Here is a 17,284-nt window from a genome sequence, read left to right as displayed (position 1 = left end):
GTCGTTATAGTGGCTAAGGGGTTACTGCATGTGTTTGATGAACATCCAACACATGCAGGACGATCAGACAATGATCGTCTGATCATTATCTGATCATTGCCATCGTACCGTGTGTATGCAGCATTACAATACGGATATTATTTTCCTGAATACATGGGGTTACAGTCTTCATGCTGCAATTCAAGTGAGGTAGACTGATACAGGAATGAATGATGTTAGTTTCAGGTAGCGCAGTAATGAGTAATGCATGCACAGTCCACCTCAGTGCCAATGTGTGAACAAACCCACAGACAGACCATCACATCTGATGTATGGCAGATTGTAACCTTAATGTTAATTTTCATACATTATTTATTATTACAGGCCTAGGACTCAAATGAAACAGAATTTCCTATCTTCACATACTTCTGAGCCCTCAACTTTTGTTTTATTTAATTTGCTTACAAGGTAGTGTGGAGAAATAGTTTTAATTTGCAGTTTTGTCTAAGTGATGGGTTCTGCTTTAAATATATAATTCTATCAGCAATTAGACTGGTAATGATTATATTGATTTGTTTAATTCACCTTAATGATCTTTACAGTCTTTCATGTTACAAACATGCATCAACATTAATTATATTAACCACAGTGGGGAAGCAACAAAATGCTGATACTACTTACATATTCAGCTGTATCATCCATTTCCCACTGGAGCAAGCAAAGGAAGAAACAAGGATATGAATTGTAAGAGCTGGAAAGTGTAGAGGTCAGAAACGATGACTGACTGACAGCAGTGGATAGCAAATAACATTTCTAGCCATAATGCAGACCCTCCACTGATAACGTAACTAGACATTTTGGTGCCCTGTGCAAGAAAGATTTTGTCCCGTCCCCCCCATATCATACTGTAAAGGGTCTGGTTGCTGCATTTTACTGTGATGCATACCGAAATAGAAACCAGACATTACCCCAGAAGACCTCATCTCCCAATTTTTTACCCACATTGAAACACCAACACTTGCCCCTATGACCCTTATGTCTGTATCTCCAGAACCATGTTTGCATGCCCAGCACCCACAACTCCATATCTGTATCCCCTGCTCCCACACCTCCATGTCTGCATCCCCAGCACCCACACCTCCATGTCTGCATCCCCTGCACCCACACCTCCATGTCTGCATCCCCTGCACCCACACCTCCATGTCTGCATCCCCAGCATCCACACCTCCATATCTGCATCCCCAGCACCCACACCTCCATATCTGTATCCCCTGCACCCACTCCTCCATGTCTGCATCCCCAGCACCCACTCCTCCATGTCTGCATCCCCAGCACCCACTCCTCCATGTCTGTATCCCCTGCACCCACTCCTCCATGTCTGTATCCCCAGCACCCACAACTCCATATCTGTATCCCCTGCACCCACTCCTCCATGTCTGCATCCCCAGCACCCACACCTCCATGTCTGCATGCCCAGCACCCACACCTCCATGTCTGTATCCCCAGCACCCACACCTCCATGTCTGCATGCCCAGCACCCACACCTCCATGTCTGCATCCCCAGCACCCACACCTCCATATCTGCATCCCCAGCACCCACACCTCCATGTCTGCATCCCCAGCACCCACACCTCCATGTCTGTATCCCCTGCACCCAGAACTCCATGTCTGCATGCCCAGCACCCACACCTCCATGTCTGTATCCCCAGCACCCACACCTCCATGTCTGCATCCCCAGCATCCACAACTCCATGTCTGTATCCCCAGCACCCACACCTCCATGTCTGTATCCCCAGCACCCACACCTCCATGTCTGCATCCCCAGCACCCACTCCTCCATGTCTGCATCCCCAGCACCCACACCTCCATATCTGTATCCCCTGCACCCACTCCTCCATGTCTGTATCCCCAGCACCCACTCCTCCATGTCTGTATCCCCTGCACCCACTCTTCCATGTCTGTATCTCCAGCACCCACAACTCCATATCTGTATCCCCTGCACCCACTCCTCCATGTCTGCATCCCCAGCACCCACACCTCCATGTCTGTATCCCCTGCTCCCACACCTCATTATCTGTATCCCCTTCACCCACTCCTCCATGTCTGCATCCCCAGCACCCACACCTCCATATCTGTATCCCCTGCACCCACTCCTCCATGTCTGTATCCCCAGCACCCACAACTCCATATCTGTATCCCCTGCACCCACTCTTCCATGTCTGCATCCCCAGCACCCACACCTCCATATCTGTAACCCCTGCACCCAGAACTCCATGTCTGCATGCCCAGCACCCACACCTCCATATCTGTATCCCCTGCACCCATTCCTCCATGTCTGCATCCCCAGCACCCACACCTCCATGTCTGTATCCCCAGCCACACAGACTGCACATTTGCGGCCTGTAGACACATGAAAACTGCCACTCCCCAGGCACACAGTGACCAGACACAGGGAGGTGGAGGCGGCTGCACGGACTACTTGGAGAGGAGAAGTATGCAGCAGCGGGAGGAGGTAGAGCTGTGTAGTGAACGAGCTGCCTGGGCGTACCGCTGTGTAACATATAGCGCAGCGGGTGCTCAGCAAATACAGACTGAGGTGGCAGCCGATTCCACCCCAGGGCATCCAGTACTCTGTGTGACGGCAGCGACCACACCACCCTAGTTACAGCCCTGCTGATATCGGACATCTGCAGTGCTGCAGAGCAGGTGCGATATGTCTGTGAACAATGTCGTTCACAGAAATATCAGGAATACACACCCGCCAACGCGCTCGTGATATTTAGCCAAGTGTGTATGTACCCAGCTTATTGCTCTGATCAGATTCTACACATAACCGATTCCTTCTTATCTATTATAATATATACTGGGGCTGATTCTGAGTCACATGCAATGGGAGGCAACAGGGGGGGTGACAAAAAAGGCATACGCAGAGATAGCAAATTATGGGAGTGTCACGGGCATGTCGCTAAAAGCGTTTGTGTTCAGAGGCGCTCTACCACTCACATAGGAGAAACCGCGCCATAGGCCAGGTGTAAGTTTGGATGGTGTGGCCGATGTTTGCGTCTTTAGCAGTACAGGTAGGGACTTAGCAATAGCATAAAGCTGCAGGCGTAATTACGGCTGCTTCTGCGTACGACTCAGAATCAGACCTAAAGGGGCATACAGAAGAAAAGCAGTTTTAATAACCACTTGTTTTCTTACTTGCTGCGCATTTTTATACTTGCAATATTTTGCTTGTTATTAACATAATCTTTCTTAAAGGAAATAATAACACACTCTTTTCTCTCCTTTGTATTTCTAGAGGGTACATGATAATAGATAGCTACAATCTGATTTTTTGCTATAGATAACACCTCCACTTTTCCTTTGATAAATATCCCAGCTAAATGAGCTTGTAGGTAATTCCAAATCACACAAGGACTCTTTAGCTCATGTATTACCCGTCTATAAGTCAGGCTCCAATCCTCCAGGACACTATGACCATCACATAAAGAAAACAAATGACTCCCCATCCATTTAGTTCATATGTACATCAATCTCCTACTGAATACTGTTCTCATGTTTCTCACCTGAGCATCAGCCAGCATAATATCTCTTATAACGGGGAGCCCTTTTGCCTCTCCATTTTCCATTTTAACAAAGTGAACTTGATAACCACGAATTTGGCCATGTTGACGGTTTTGGACAGGCGAACGCCAGAACACTTTAATGGCGGTAGAGTTCAGTACATCCACCTCAACTTTTCGTGGTGGAGCACTGGGTACTGAGGAGAAAAATAAACCATCAGGATAGCTTATGCCCATTCTTCTATTTTTTTTCTCTAAAAGAACTTCATAAATCTGTGAGATAAAAAAATACCTAGGCTATAGCAGCCACATTATAGTATATCCAGCTACTGAAACTATACATATTATTATTGTTTTTAAGTTTATAAATTAAGCAGGAACATTTCCTACTAATCACACAATAAAGAGAAAGGGGGAGATGTATCAAACCTTCTGCAGTGGACAAGTGGGGTGGTTGCCCATAGCAACCAATCAGTTTCTAGCTATCATTTATCTAGTACATTCTGTACAATGATACATAAACTTGGATTGGTTGCTTCTCCACTTGTGCTCTTTACAGGATTTGATACATCCTCTGCAAACTTATTTTAAGAACCTGACTATGCAAGTTTTGTCATAGAAGTTAAAAAAAAATATCTAATAATTTAACTACACCTAAAACTACAAACAGTATTAAAAAATTATTAAATTACCATCTTCATCAGTGCGTATAACAACGGGCGAGCTCTCAGGGCCAGGTCCCAATGCAGTATGCGCCACAACAGTAACACGGTACTCAGTCCACTTTTCTAGAGCTTCTAAAAGGATCTCTGTGGTCTCGGGTGGAATATCCTTCAATTCTTTTGGTTTTGAGTCCTCAGAATCCAAAGCACCATAGCGTACGCTGTATCCAGCAAGAATGCCATTATGGCTCTCTGCGGGGGGTGGCTGCCAACTTACCAGTATTGTGGTGGACTTTGTGCTGACACACTTTACGTCTTGAGGGGGGGCAGACGGCTCTATGAGAGGACAGTTAAGGGCAGGAGGGATAGGACAAGTAGAGAAACAAAAGATGGGAAAGATAAAAAAAAGGGAAAAAAAAAACAAAACTAAAGAAAAACAAAATAAATCCTCAAAAAAAAATAAATAAATAAATAAAAACAAACAAACCCAAAAACCATAGATGTATAACTAAAAAGGTCAAAATGGAACACAAGTGAGGGCAAATTATGTAGGAAATGTTGGGGGTACCTAGTAAATTGACTACTGAGCTCAACTAGATATGAAATACAATTGGTTATTGTCTATTGTTTAGTTTACAGTGCTGCTGTAAGATAATGAATTTCCAACTTGTGGTTTCAAACATTTCAGGCTGCAAGTTCTAGCACAGTATGTGCTCTCTGTGCTGGAAACCATATAATACACCAACTTGCATTAGCAAGGGAGTATTGTGGCAGTCAAATAAAATTTAAATAGATCTGTCCCTTTCACATTTGGTCACCAGAGACAAAATAATGCTTTTTACTGTGTATGAGCTGATTGCCATAAAATGACATTGCAAGGCCTCAATGGCCAATAAACAATTCAGCTTAAAAGGATATAATCGATTCAGCACTAGTAACATTTTCAGCTATTTGACTGTTACACTCTTAATCACAAGCAAAAATGGAGCCATATTCTCTGTGGAGACCCAACTTAAAGCACAAGGCAACACTAATTTAACAACCTACTGACATAATTAAAAGTGAGTAATTGTTTGACAGAACTATCTTCTAACTATCCTCTCCCCTCCTGTGTTTACCAGTGTGTCTTAAAAAATTTATTAAACTAGGGCTGAAATACAATCTGTCACAAAGCTTCAGGAGGAATGATAAAATAAGAATAAAATGATCATGAGGAACTCTAAGTAAAAATAAATAACCAACTACTGGTGTTTCTATTTCCATTTGATCACCTACCTTCACATCATGATTATTTAAATCAGACTTTCTGGAAATATTTGAGAACAATGAAGAGATCAGAACATCTTCTGTGGTTGGTTCAAATAAAAAAAATCAACTAAACATAAGGGAAGGGATATGATACTCAGAGAACTTTTATCTCTTGACTTAATTTTTTTATGCAAATCTCAAGTAGTGAAAACTCAAATCAGAACACAGATTGGGTGCTGGGTAATCAAATTACAATTTTTGCTACTTCAGCCCAAAATGTGAGTTTCCATTTATGAATAAGAGAAGTATAACAATTATTTTGAATTCAATCCACTGAAGTGGTCTGACCTCTCCCAAATCGTTGTAGCAGTGCTTAGACCAGTACGATAGCACAATTATTTAAGCAAAACACATGACATTTTAGGTAAGGACCTTAACTAGGGGTCACATGAACATTTTGAGTTGGAGTTTAAAAATGTATGCAAACCTGTATTTACAAGGTCAGTTCAAGACACAGGAAAACAGGAAAATTCCACCAAGTAATTCCTGATCTTTCAGAAGGTCTGACAGGGCAGACTGAGTTTGTGGTTCTGGAGCTTTACTCTTTACTCACCTCTTCTGCTTTTCAGCAAGCTGGCTGTTGTCCATGCTCCAAGAAAGAGCCTTACTGGGCATTTAACTCTTGAAGTACCATGGGCTGTGTTGTTGTTTTTTTTGTAAGGTGAACAATTTGGAATTATGTGTATTTATTTTGAAATATTGCACCAGCAAATCAGTCTGTTGGCATTTGACTTTACGCTCCTGGTACTTAAAGTGTTAAAATACGGCTTCTTCAGAAATAAATAAATATACTTTACCTTTAGTTTAATGGATTTTACTTTAAACTTTAATGCTGCTAGGGCATATGTCCTAGCAAACATATTTGAAGTGAGGCACAAGGACAAAGAGGAGTTTCCTGAAAGCACAGAGTGCACAAGAAGCAGAGGCATGTAAGGGAAAGCGTGATAGTGATACTGTAAAAATGACATGCATGTAATGCAAAGCACTGGTGCCGAAAGAGAAGGTAGACAGCTTAGACACAATGGATTGTGTGCTTCTTCTTAACTACACATGTTGGTTGTCAAGCACAGATGTTAAAGGTGATGATATAACAAATAAAACTAAACGGAACACAATGGGGTCTGTACCAAGCTACACCAGCATTTTCCAGTCAAGAGATGTCACGAGGCAAAGACACAGGATCCGGCTGTCATCCAAAAAGGATTTTCCAACCCATGATACCTTGGAAAGCTTGAAACTAATTTATAATTATTATTTAAAATGGAAATAAGATCTTTATGATATACACAATGGTTTTACAAATGGATCGCAATGCCTTAAGTGCTATTTTGTGTTAAGTAATATTAGTTTAGTGTGGATAGAACTGTGGCACATTAATATTTATGGTCATCTGTGTAATTAATGTCAAACTGTAACAATTCCCTAAATCTACAAATTGTGTTATAAGACTGAGTTTATGAAGAAGTATTTGAAGCATTGTGACCTAAATTATTAAAATAAATCAAAATTGTTGATAGAGATGTTACCCCCAATAAATAAATAAATAAATAAAAAGGAAAAGTGAGATAATCCTCAGATTACGGTTATTGTTTTACTACTTGATACTAAAACCAATCTGGGTGATTTACTGAGATGAAAAGAAGACAGGACGCACATAGACCAGCTGCCACAGCCACTCATGCAGTGAAAAACAACTCATATAAAGGCAAAGATCTGTGAAAAGGTCAGGTTTATTACCATTAAGGGAAATCTGTCCCCATGGTAACATCAAGATTCCAATCCATTAAACTAAAATTATCACCGAATATTTACACACTCAGGATACCATTAATGCAGTAAATAGATTTGCCATATAGCTGGCATCATACTGGCAGGCTGGCAAATATTAAACCTTGAGCCAATAATAAGTGTAGGGCAGTATTAAGGTAAGTAATGAGATCCAGAAAAGATAGCAGCCCAATGAGCTGGGTGTTATCTTCTGCTGAAAGGAAGGCATAATCCACTCACTCAACGCAGACTATAGTTAGAGAACATGGCCTTACAGACTAATCCATAATTATGGTGCTGGTCACTGAGTCAGACGACCAACCTCATCCAATCGTACATTACTTTGATGCATAGGCTAAAAAGAAAAGGTTATAATTGGGCACTCAATGTATAACATTAAAATAAAAAGGGCCATACTGGGGACATTACGTTTTGCCATCAAGAGCCACTTACTGCTCACCAATATGATCTATGGATGCCAAGTTACTGTCAATAGACATGATATTCAAAATAGAAGAATAAATACACTAAAATGTACAGATATGTACAGTATATAAAGATATTAGCTCTCAGTTTCCCACGCTAAGCTTTAATGTAATTTATTTGTCAATTCATAAATAGGAGCTGTGGTGATCTGCAAAACAATAGATTTGGTTTATGGATATAAGATTCTGTGCCTTTATGTTACCACAGTTGTTTCAGGACAGAACCAAAGAGAAATTGTATATCCAAAATAGCAGAATCTACATTCCAATCTATAAAAGTTTGAATTTCTGTTCTTTGTCTGCATTACAAAATGGCTTAACTAAAAATCAACACATTTGGCAATAATTTCCATGGCTACTATAGTAATCTGAGCAAACTATAGACCCAGCATGGATTTAAAAAAAAAATCTAAATTAGGATTTCATATATTCTGTAACCAAAAACAAGTATATTGTGGTTCTGAAACCCTCAAAATAAAATCCCAACCACATAGAAAATTCCCAGCAAATATTTGAGTCAACAGGATGCTTAAATAAGTAATCAGATTGTTAATTGTATTATTTGCTTTTTGTACACTCCAAAACTCGATATTCCAGAATTATGGAAAGTATTTACACAGCAAATTCTAATCCTGTGCGCTTTTAAGTATTAGCCTATTCCTAAACATGCGTACATAAAACACCTTATAACACTGAACCACATCTTTCCAATGTTTTGCATGTTAATTGTGTATCATTCTTTTAAATAGGCAACCTATTGTATAATAACTATAAAATATCATCATCATATATCTATCATCTACAAGATGAATAGGTGAAAGTTATATTTTTGGAACTGTAAGGATAACAAAGGTAAAAGTATTACGGAATGTACAGTGAAGATAGCTATGCTGTTTATTGCATAATGACATTTTCTCTAGCAGTTAAATGTCTATTTTCTATTGTTTAAATTATTCAAAAAAGGCAATGAGCCAAACCATATTTATCAAAAATCAATCTATATTTATCTTTACATCTACATGTGTGTGTGAATAAACATTCACATACATACACATATATTTGTATATATAAAGCCTCTCTGAACATAGTTCCCGATTTAGAGATGTACGCTATTCCAATGTTTACACCGTTGAGCGATAATTGTCAATCTGCGCATGCGTCTGAGTCACACGGCTCACATGTCAAGATACATTAGCGTAGAGGCTTGCAGGAATTATTTGCTGGCAGTAGGATTGACAGTCAGGGAGCGTTTGTGGGAGGTTGCGACCTATTGGGAGCGTGTCACAACCTTCATCTACAATCCCACAACGCAAGAATAATGTCTCCAGCTTCTCAAGTGTTCGGGGGCCATTCCGCATGACCATACGGTTGTTCAAAGGAGTTTGAATATGCGACCGATTCTGTGTCTTTGTACGCAGATGCTTGGATTTGCTAAGCCGCAGGTGGGCGTCTCAAATTCCTCAGCGACTGCGACATTTGCATAGTTTCACACAGCAGCTGTGTACGGGATCATAGCTGCAATGGCATTAGCGCACATCTCTGACTAAAGAGTAATAGAATATATAGTTCAGCTCCAAGTCTGCATTTAAACAACAGACAATATAACTCTGTAAACTTGAGTTTCAGTGCAACTATCCTGTGTCTGTAATACACTGTAAAGTGCTAGATTTTATAGCACAAATAAAACCTAGCATATAATGTGCAGTCTCTACACAAAACTCAATTAAGGCTGGAATACCAGATAAAGTAAAATGAGCTTATCTGTTTTTAATGGTTATTATGATAGAAGAGTAAATATAAAAGACGGAGGATTATTACTGTGACAACCCATTTAAATCTGCATTATCACTTAGTAATGGGTGTTAGTGTATCACCCCCATCTCCACCCTCAGAAAAGCCCTGCAAGCAGCCATTTTTCCAGAAAATTTTGTACGCTAATTAAAATGGCGGTGGAAGTATGGTGTGTGAGTGGGAAGACCAATCACAACTGCAATCTCTCGACTGTGGCTTGTGATTAGCTCTCTCCTTCCCACCTCTTGGTTTTGACTGGGCTGTAAGGAAGAGAGACTACATGCAGCAACCTCCTGGGGTTAACCAACAATATAGCCATTGTGCACAAGACCAGGTATACGAAAACAGCCAATGTGTACTTAAGAAAGGTTCACATTATATATGTTTTTTCTTCATTTCCATTGTTATATGCAAACCGTATTGCATCTATAGAAAACGTGTTATCGGAGGGAGTCCTTTAAAGTGAGTGCTTTCTCTATAATTATTAGCCTCCCGGGGTAGCCATGCACTAGCTTGATAATTATCAACAGAATTAGATTTATTGTGTGTTTGTGTGTGTGTTTTGACTTAAATGATGATGCAATCAGACACCCTTTAATGATTGTTTGTATGAGGAACAAATAATTATATAGGAACAAGCTGTGTATGTGTGCATGCGGTCATTCTGTATCAAAAAAAACAAATAGACATATGCCATAAAACACTCATCACTAAATGGAACTTTCAATTGTGTGTGTGTGTGTGTGTGTGTGTGTGTGTGTGTCTTGATGTGTAATAGCTAATATATACAGTAAATACAAGACTCTAGTGTGTTATCAGTTATTGTATATAAAACATAACCTCTGAACTAATCCTATTCGCAGAAAGTCTTCCTTATTTTCTAAGACAATGGAAAAAAAGAAGGATACTTACTAGACTGCATGGTTCGCTCTTTAACATCTGTAGTCCAAGCACCCTGGCCTTGCATAGAACGGGCAGCAAGGCGGAATATATACTCTGTGTTGGGTTTTAAGCCTTCTACTAAATATGATGTTGCAGGATCAAAGGTTTTTCTGATCTGTTATAAAAACCGACACAGAATTACTCTTGGGTAAAGCTTGCTTCACACAACATAGGAGGTAAAAAAAAAGTTTAGGACACAATTTAGCTATACTATATAAACTGTAATGAAAGGGAAAGAATCTTGAAAATGTATTTCTATTATCTGATCATAGATGAAAACACCACTAAATTGTAAGTTGCTTTATATATATATTCATTGCTTTATACAACAAATATGTAACCTAAAAGTTCAAAGACTTGTTAAAACTAAATAAGATTTGATATAAAGCTATGATTTTAGGGTAAGCACTTCTCTAGTCACTGCAGGAACCATGCCTTTTATCTTGCCGCACAACTTTGAACTTTCTACATTTTTAGACTGCTATTTAGCAAATCCATTGGAGCAGCTTCTAATTTTAGATAGCATAGTGTAACCTGTTTAATCAATATCTAAACATCTTGTTTGTGAGATGTACGGTTGCAGACTGAATACATTATCCACACATGTACATCATGGTTGGCTTTGTGGTTACCATTACTGCCTCAAATCACTAAAGTCTTGGGTTTTATACATGTCCAGCAAACTCTTAATTTTAAGATGCAAATCAGGAGTCTGGGAAAGGAAGGGGTTAATAATCCCATTTATTATAAATCTGATGGGCTCTGTTTGGCCACTGCCAATGAGGTGCCTCTCTTCTTTATTTGCTCGGATTGGCATCAGACATTAGGCACCCATGGTCGGCCACTGCGCTGTGCACGGTGGGTGGTAATGGCTTCCATGAGGTATTCCCAATACACACATGACACTATCATGCCCCGTTCGAACTCCAATAATTCACGTCGCCTTGCCATGAGCAACCTAGCCGGTATTCAAGATATTATCGTCCACATAATTTAAAAAGTGTCTTTCCAAATATTGTTTAAAATCGGACGATTCAAATAAATACGAGGGGAATCGCCAATTACAAGAGGAGACCTTGGGGGTGGGGAGAGATAATGTGAACCATGTTGGGGCGTGATCAGAAATAACAATGTTTTCCACGTTAGATTGGTGAACTCTCAGGATACTGGTAAGAAGAAGCCAATAATCGATTCTAGTGAACGTGTGGATGTGAGAAGAATGTATAGACCCGCTCCATAGGGTGTTGATATCTCCAGGAATCAGACAGCTGGAGGAAGGAAATCAAAAAGCTCAAAGCTATCTAATGTTGGATTCAGTGTAGCATTGAAATCCCCACCCAATATGATAATCCTTTCAGCACAATCCTGCAGGCGAACATATACATCAGTAAAAAAAAAAAAGCATTATTAGGGCTGAATACATTATCCACACATGTACATCATGGTTGGCTTTGTGGTTACCATTACTGCCTCAAATCACTAAGGTCTTGGGTTTTATACATGTCCAGCAAACTCTTAATTTTAAGATGCAAATCAGGAGTCTGGGAAAGGAAGGGGTTAATAATCACATTTATTATAAATCTGATGGGCTCTGTTTGGCCACTGCCAATGAGGTGCCTCTCTTCTTTATTTGCTCTGATTGGCATCAGACATTAGGCACCCATGGTCGGCCACTGCGCTGTGCACGGTGGGTGGTAATGGCTTCCATGAGGTATTCCCAATACACACATGACACTATCATGCCCCGTTCGAACTCCAATAATTCACGTCGCCTTGCCATGAGCAACCTAGCCGGTATTCAAGATATTATCGTCCACATAATTTAAAAAGTGTCTTTCCAAATATTGTTTAAAATCGGGCGATTCAAATAAATACGAGGGGAATCGCCAATTACAAGAGGAGACCTTGGGGGTGGGGAGAGATAATGTGAACCATGTTGGGGCGTGATCAGAAATAACAATGTTTTCCACGTTAGATTGGTGAACTCTCAGGATACTGGTAAGAAGAAGCCAATAATCGATTCTAGTGAACGTGTGGATGTGAGAAGAATGTATAGACCCGCTCCATAGGGTGTTGATATCTCCAGGAATCAGACAGCTGGAGGAAGGAAATCAAAAAGCTCAAAGCTATCTAATGTTGGATTCAGTGTAGCATTGAAATCCCCACCCAATATGATAATCCTTTCAGCACAATCCTGCAGGCGAACATATACATCAGTAAAAAAAAAAAAGCATTATTAGGGCCAGTCGGTGCATATATGGTAGCTATAGTGTATAACATCCCCTCCAATTGTACTTTAATAAAAAGAAAACGACCTTCAATATTACACAATTTATCTACGATGGTATAACCAAGGGACTTCTTAAAGAGAATAACCACCCCCCTCTGTTTGGAAGTGAATAAGGCTGATATATATTCATTTATCCAAGTGTCCCTACTTATATTAGGATCTCCCGTCCTCCAATGGGTTTCCTGGAGTACAGCGATATCTGGTTTAAGTCGCTTTAGGTGCTGTAGAACCTTCCTCCGTTTAAGTGGTATATTTAAACCTTCAACATTCCATGTGAGGAATTTAATAAGCTTCTTACATAACAAAGGTGTAGATATGGAATCTAAATTATCAGCCAATACCCTGCTTTATAAACAAATGTAATAGCGGATTGAAATACAGGACAGTCCAAGCGAGCAAGGGAACCGTGTCAACATTGTGCATGTGGTCTCGCAACTGTATAAACTGTACAAAAGAAAAAAATAAAATATACTTATACAATGCAGTTCTACCATTTTTTATCTTTTTGAGAACCAAATTTAAAAGCCTAAAAGGCCAATAATAAACAATGCCTAAAATTGTGCAGTGAATAAAGGAGGAGGGGGAGGGTAAGAAGAAAAAGGAATTAAAACAAACTATATAGAAAACAAAGGAGTAGAAAAGGAAAGAAAACAAAAATCGGCAAAACCCTGAATGTACAAGAGAAAAAAAAGGCGAAGTAACAATATACTCAATGCACAACAGCACATTAGTAGGAGCATATAAATGTCAACGTTCAGCATAAACACAGCAACAATAGAGCAATAAACACTATACTTGCGGACCAAATAACAAGTCAGTCTACAGCATCAGAGGAAGTAGAGGGTGACCCCGAAAGAGAATCAGCAAAAGTCTTTGCTGTAGTCACAGAGTCGAAGAAATATTGTTTTCCATTGTGATGAACTCAAAGTGTGGCAGGATATAGAAGTGCAAAACGTGTGCCAGTTTCAAACAGCAGCTTTCATACTGGGGAAAATTCTCTCCTTTTCATCGCCACCTGATAGGAGAAGTCCAGGAATAGTAGTAGTTTGTCCCCCTGGTAGGATAGGTTTTGAGATTTGCGGTAAGCTTTCATCATATGGACCTTGTCCATGTAATTAAGAAATTTAAAGATGACAGGACTGGGTCTGCGTCGATCGCTTGGCGATCTGGCCCAACACGATGTGCTCACTCAATAATCATGGAACCAGCTGTAGGTGTGCAGTCCAATTTGTGAGGCAGCCAGGTGGAAACCAGATCCATGAGGTTTCTGTGCTTGACAGATTCGGGAAGACCGATTAGACGTGGATTATTATGGCGATTGCGATTCTCCAGATCCTCTAGCTTTTGCATGGCAGAAAGAGAGGCCTCCTGAATACCAATTATAGATCTGGCAGCTGCGAGGTCACCTTCAAGATTAAAAATACGTTGCTCCGCCTCGTCAAAACATGCTCCGTGTGAGTTGTACCATAGCAGGATCAATAGTTTATTTCAGGGGTGCTAAAGGAGACAGATGTGGTGGTCCTAGTCTCCCTATTTTTAGCAGATGGGCCCCCTCTGCCAACCCTTTGGGATTTGACATTTATCCATGAACAAAGTTGCACAAGCTCTAACAGATAACTTGTGGATGTGCAGTAGTAAGTAAATAAAGGCACCTTTTGGTCCTGACCAGCAGGGGTATACACAGCAAAGAGGTTAATAATACAGGTAATAATGTGCCTAATGTAATTTCAAAAGAGGCACTGCTACCTGTGAGTCCTGGAGTAAGTGACACTCCAGAGGTCCAGGGGAGGTAAAATAATGATGATCCAAGGGATCTGCAGTGCAGAGGAGTCAGAAAAGAGGCCTGGCCGAAACCAAGATGGCAGCCTCGGGCAGTGGTGCAGAAACAAGCACCCGAGATCCGGGGGAATAGCAGTCAGTGGGGAGCCGGGGAGGCCGCCCTCTTGCCCACCGCTATCTCTAGTAACCGCGGATATACTCGCGGCCACTGCTCCCGGCGCAGACGGAGGTGTATAGGCATTCTACAGAAAGTGGTAGGAAGCAGAGAGCTCTGTAAGAAGCGGCCATACGCTGATATCGCCCACCCAGAAGTCTCAGTAATACTTTTTTAATTACAATTTCATTCCATGCTGCCTTTTGTTTCTCATTTTTTTACATTTGTATTACCCTTCACAAATGATATCCTACACACCAATTCATACACCATTTAAAAAAGATTTGTCTCTATGTACAGCATTGCTTTGTGAATTGTATTCTTACCTCATTCCCTTTCTCTCCTTCCTTATAGCAAACCTCATACTTCACAATACTATCCTGACGTGGAGGGCTCCAGGTAAGGCTAATGGTTGTTTCAGACTTGGCTTCAGCTCTGAAATTCATTGGCTGACCAGGCACTGTACATATGCCATACACAGGAATCAAACAGAAAAAAAACATATACGGTAGTTTAAATGTGTGCCCAAATCTTACAATTCTATGCAACAATGATGACATTAGCTATAAAATACATTGCATATATTCTGATCACAAGCCACGAAGGATAAATATAAACAAATTCTTATCAATTACTTACATGACTAATTTCCTACAACTTCATGTTGGAATGAAATGTTTGCAAGATTATCTGCTGCAAGCATGCAGCGAATACAAATAAAATATTCACCCCCCAATACTTTTAACTATATCGGTGTTTAACAGGCCTATATATTTTTGTTAGAATGCCATATTACAGGGGTTCATTAACTGGGGACTGTGAGTTGGTGATCCAGGACCAAATCAAATTATTTATGGTCAATGTGATAACCAGTTCTGGTGGTTGCCAATCATAAGGGTCATTCCATGGTAACTCACGTTACAAAGTGACATAGCAAGTTATATGCATGGCTATCAGCAGCAACAAGAATTTATGAGAAATTAATTTTATTTACTGAGAAAATAATAAGACAGGGCATGCTTAAATAACTGTACACAGGATTTGCTAATTGTTTGCTATGTCACTTTGTAACGTGAGTTACCATGGAATGACCCATGAAATATAGATAACTGAACATAAGGATAACCAGTAAGTACAATTCACTTAAATTAATTATTTTTGCTGATTATCTAGGGTGCCATGATTTAAGAAAAAGTTTGGGAACCACTGCCATATACAGTGAAATGCCAGGCACGCACTAGACGATATGTCATCTGATCCTGCGGATCGGAGCGACATATATCGGTATATAATTTAGTGTGTACCCGCGGATTGCTAGCGACATCTCCAGTCGCCCCAACTGCAGGGCCGACAGGGGATGCCGTTAACGTTGCCATGCTGCAGAATGTAGCATGACATGTAGTTACCGCCCGTCAGACCCGCTGGGTCCTGTCGCCGGTGATGTAGTGCTGGGTACACATTGTGTAGTGTGTACCCAGCTTAACAAAACCATACAATGTTACAATAGTCTAACAAAACAATTAAGTAACACTTTTTTTCTTATTGCAGAGCACTCAAATATAAAATATTTTTAAAGTGAGAGTTTATTTTTGCATGTATTGATGAAGTACACTATTATGAGAAAAAAGAGGTATGAGAATATACTGTAATACATTAAACTGCAAATGAAAATTATAGAAAATTATTTTTGTAATCAGGAAATATAAATATTAGAGCTTTTGTCTCTTGTGGTATCTTCTATATTATCATTTACAATAAACATATTATGATCTGCAACAGCATCAGCTTTATGACATTTAAGTGTAAACACCTAATTTAGTATAGGTACACTATGAATATATTCACATCAGGCTTTGGCAATATCAACACCACTATATAGCTCCAAAAATTGCTAAATTATTGTTATTCTAACATGAACTTGTCTGAATTTCTCATTATTATTATTATTATTATTATTATTATTATTTATAAACAATGCTGCATAACACCTAAATAAGCAGCAGGGTGTCAGTAACCAAGTTTTAGGTGCCATTGTAAATGAAAGTAAAAGTAAGGCAAGAAGAAGAACGTGAGGAAAGAGGGCCCTGCACGCGAGAGCTTACATTCTAAAGGGGAGGGTCAGACAAACAGGGGTGACACCGATGGGCTAGATAGTCAGGAAGGAGCATAGTGTAGTGTGTTAGGATGGGCACTGGAAAACATTGAGGAAGAAACGGGTCTTGAGAGCCCATTTAAAGATTAAGAGCCAAGAAGCCAAGTGATGGAGGAATTTTGAACAAAGGCCAGGGAGACAAAGAAAAAAAAAAAAGGGCAGCTACTCGAAGAAGTTGGAAGAGGCAAATGTCATGAGTGTCGAATGGAAAGAATGAGATGGAGGGTTCAGAAGGTAAGACTTGGTAGGAGTGACCCAAGGACAGCAGGACCCCAAGACCACCACCATGGAAACCTCCAGGCCAGGGTGTGTGAGAGAATGTGAGGCCCCCAAAGGAGATAGCTGCAGGAGCAGTGGTGTCAGATGGGTAAATCCAGGGTTTGGTGATGGCAAGGAGAATCAAGGCGTT

The 17,284-nt window shown here is 40.3% G+C and overlaps 1 protein-coding gene across 7 annotated transcripts in view; it reads right to left on the bottom strand.

Annotated features, from left to right (window-relative positions):
• PTPRS (protein tyrosine phosphatase receptor type S) overlaps positions 1-17,284 on the bottom strand; it is a 458,571-nt gene that overhangs the window by 207,837 nt on the left and 233,450 nt on the right. For 3 of the 7 annotated variants that reach the window (XM_088446483.1, XM_088446485.1, XM_088446486.1), the window contains exons 9-13: positions 15,050-15,183; positions 10,471-10,615; positions 4,238-4,543; positions 3,549-3,742; positions 661-687 (exon numbers count right to left, since the gene is read on the bottom strand). In XM_088446483.1, coding sequence (XP_088302609.1) covers positions 661-687; positions 3,549-3,742; positions 4,238-4,543; positions 10,471-10,615; positions 15,050-15,183 — 806 coding nt within the window. The remainder of the gene's footprint in view (positions 1-660; positions 688-3,548; positions 3,743-4,237; positions 4,544-10,470; positions 10,616-15,049; positions 15,184-17,284) is intronic. The other 4 variants (XM_088446484.1, XM_088446488.1, XM_088446487.1 and 1 more) reach the window with 2 other exon arrangements.

This window comes from Taudactylus pleione, unplaced genomic scaffold (assembly GCF_031769625.1).
Source record: "Taudactylus pleione unplaced genomic scaffold, aTauple2 ptg000399l, whole genome shotgun sequence".
NCBI classification, from domain to species: domain Eukaryota; kingdom Metazoa; phylum Chordata; class Amphibia; order Anura; family Myobatrachidae; genus Taudactylus; species Taudactylus pleione.
This window is presented reverse-complemented; position numbering and strand designations above follow the sequence as displayed.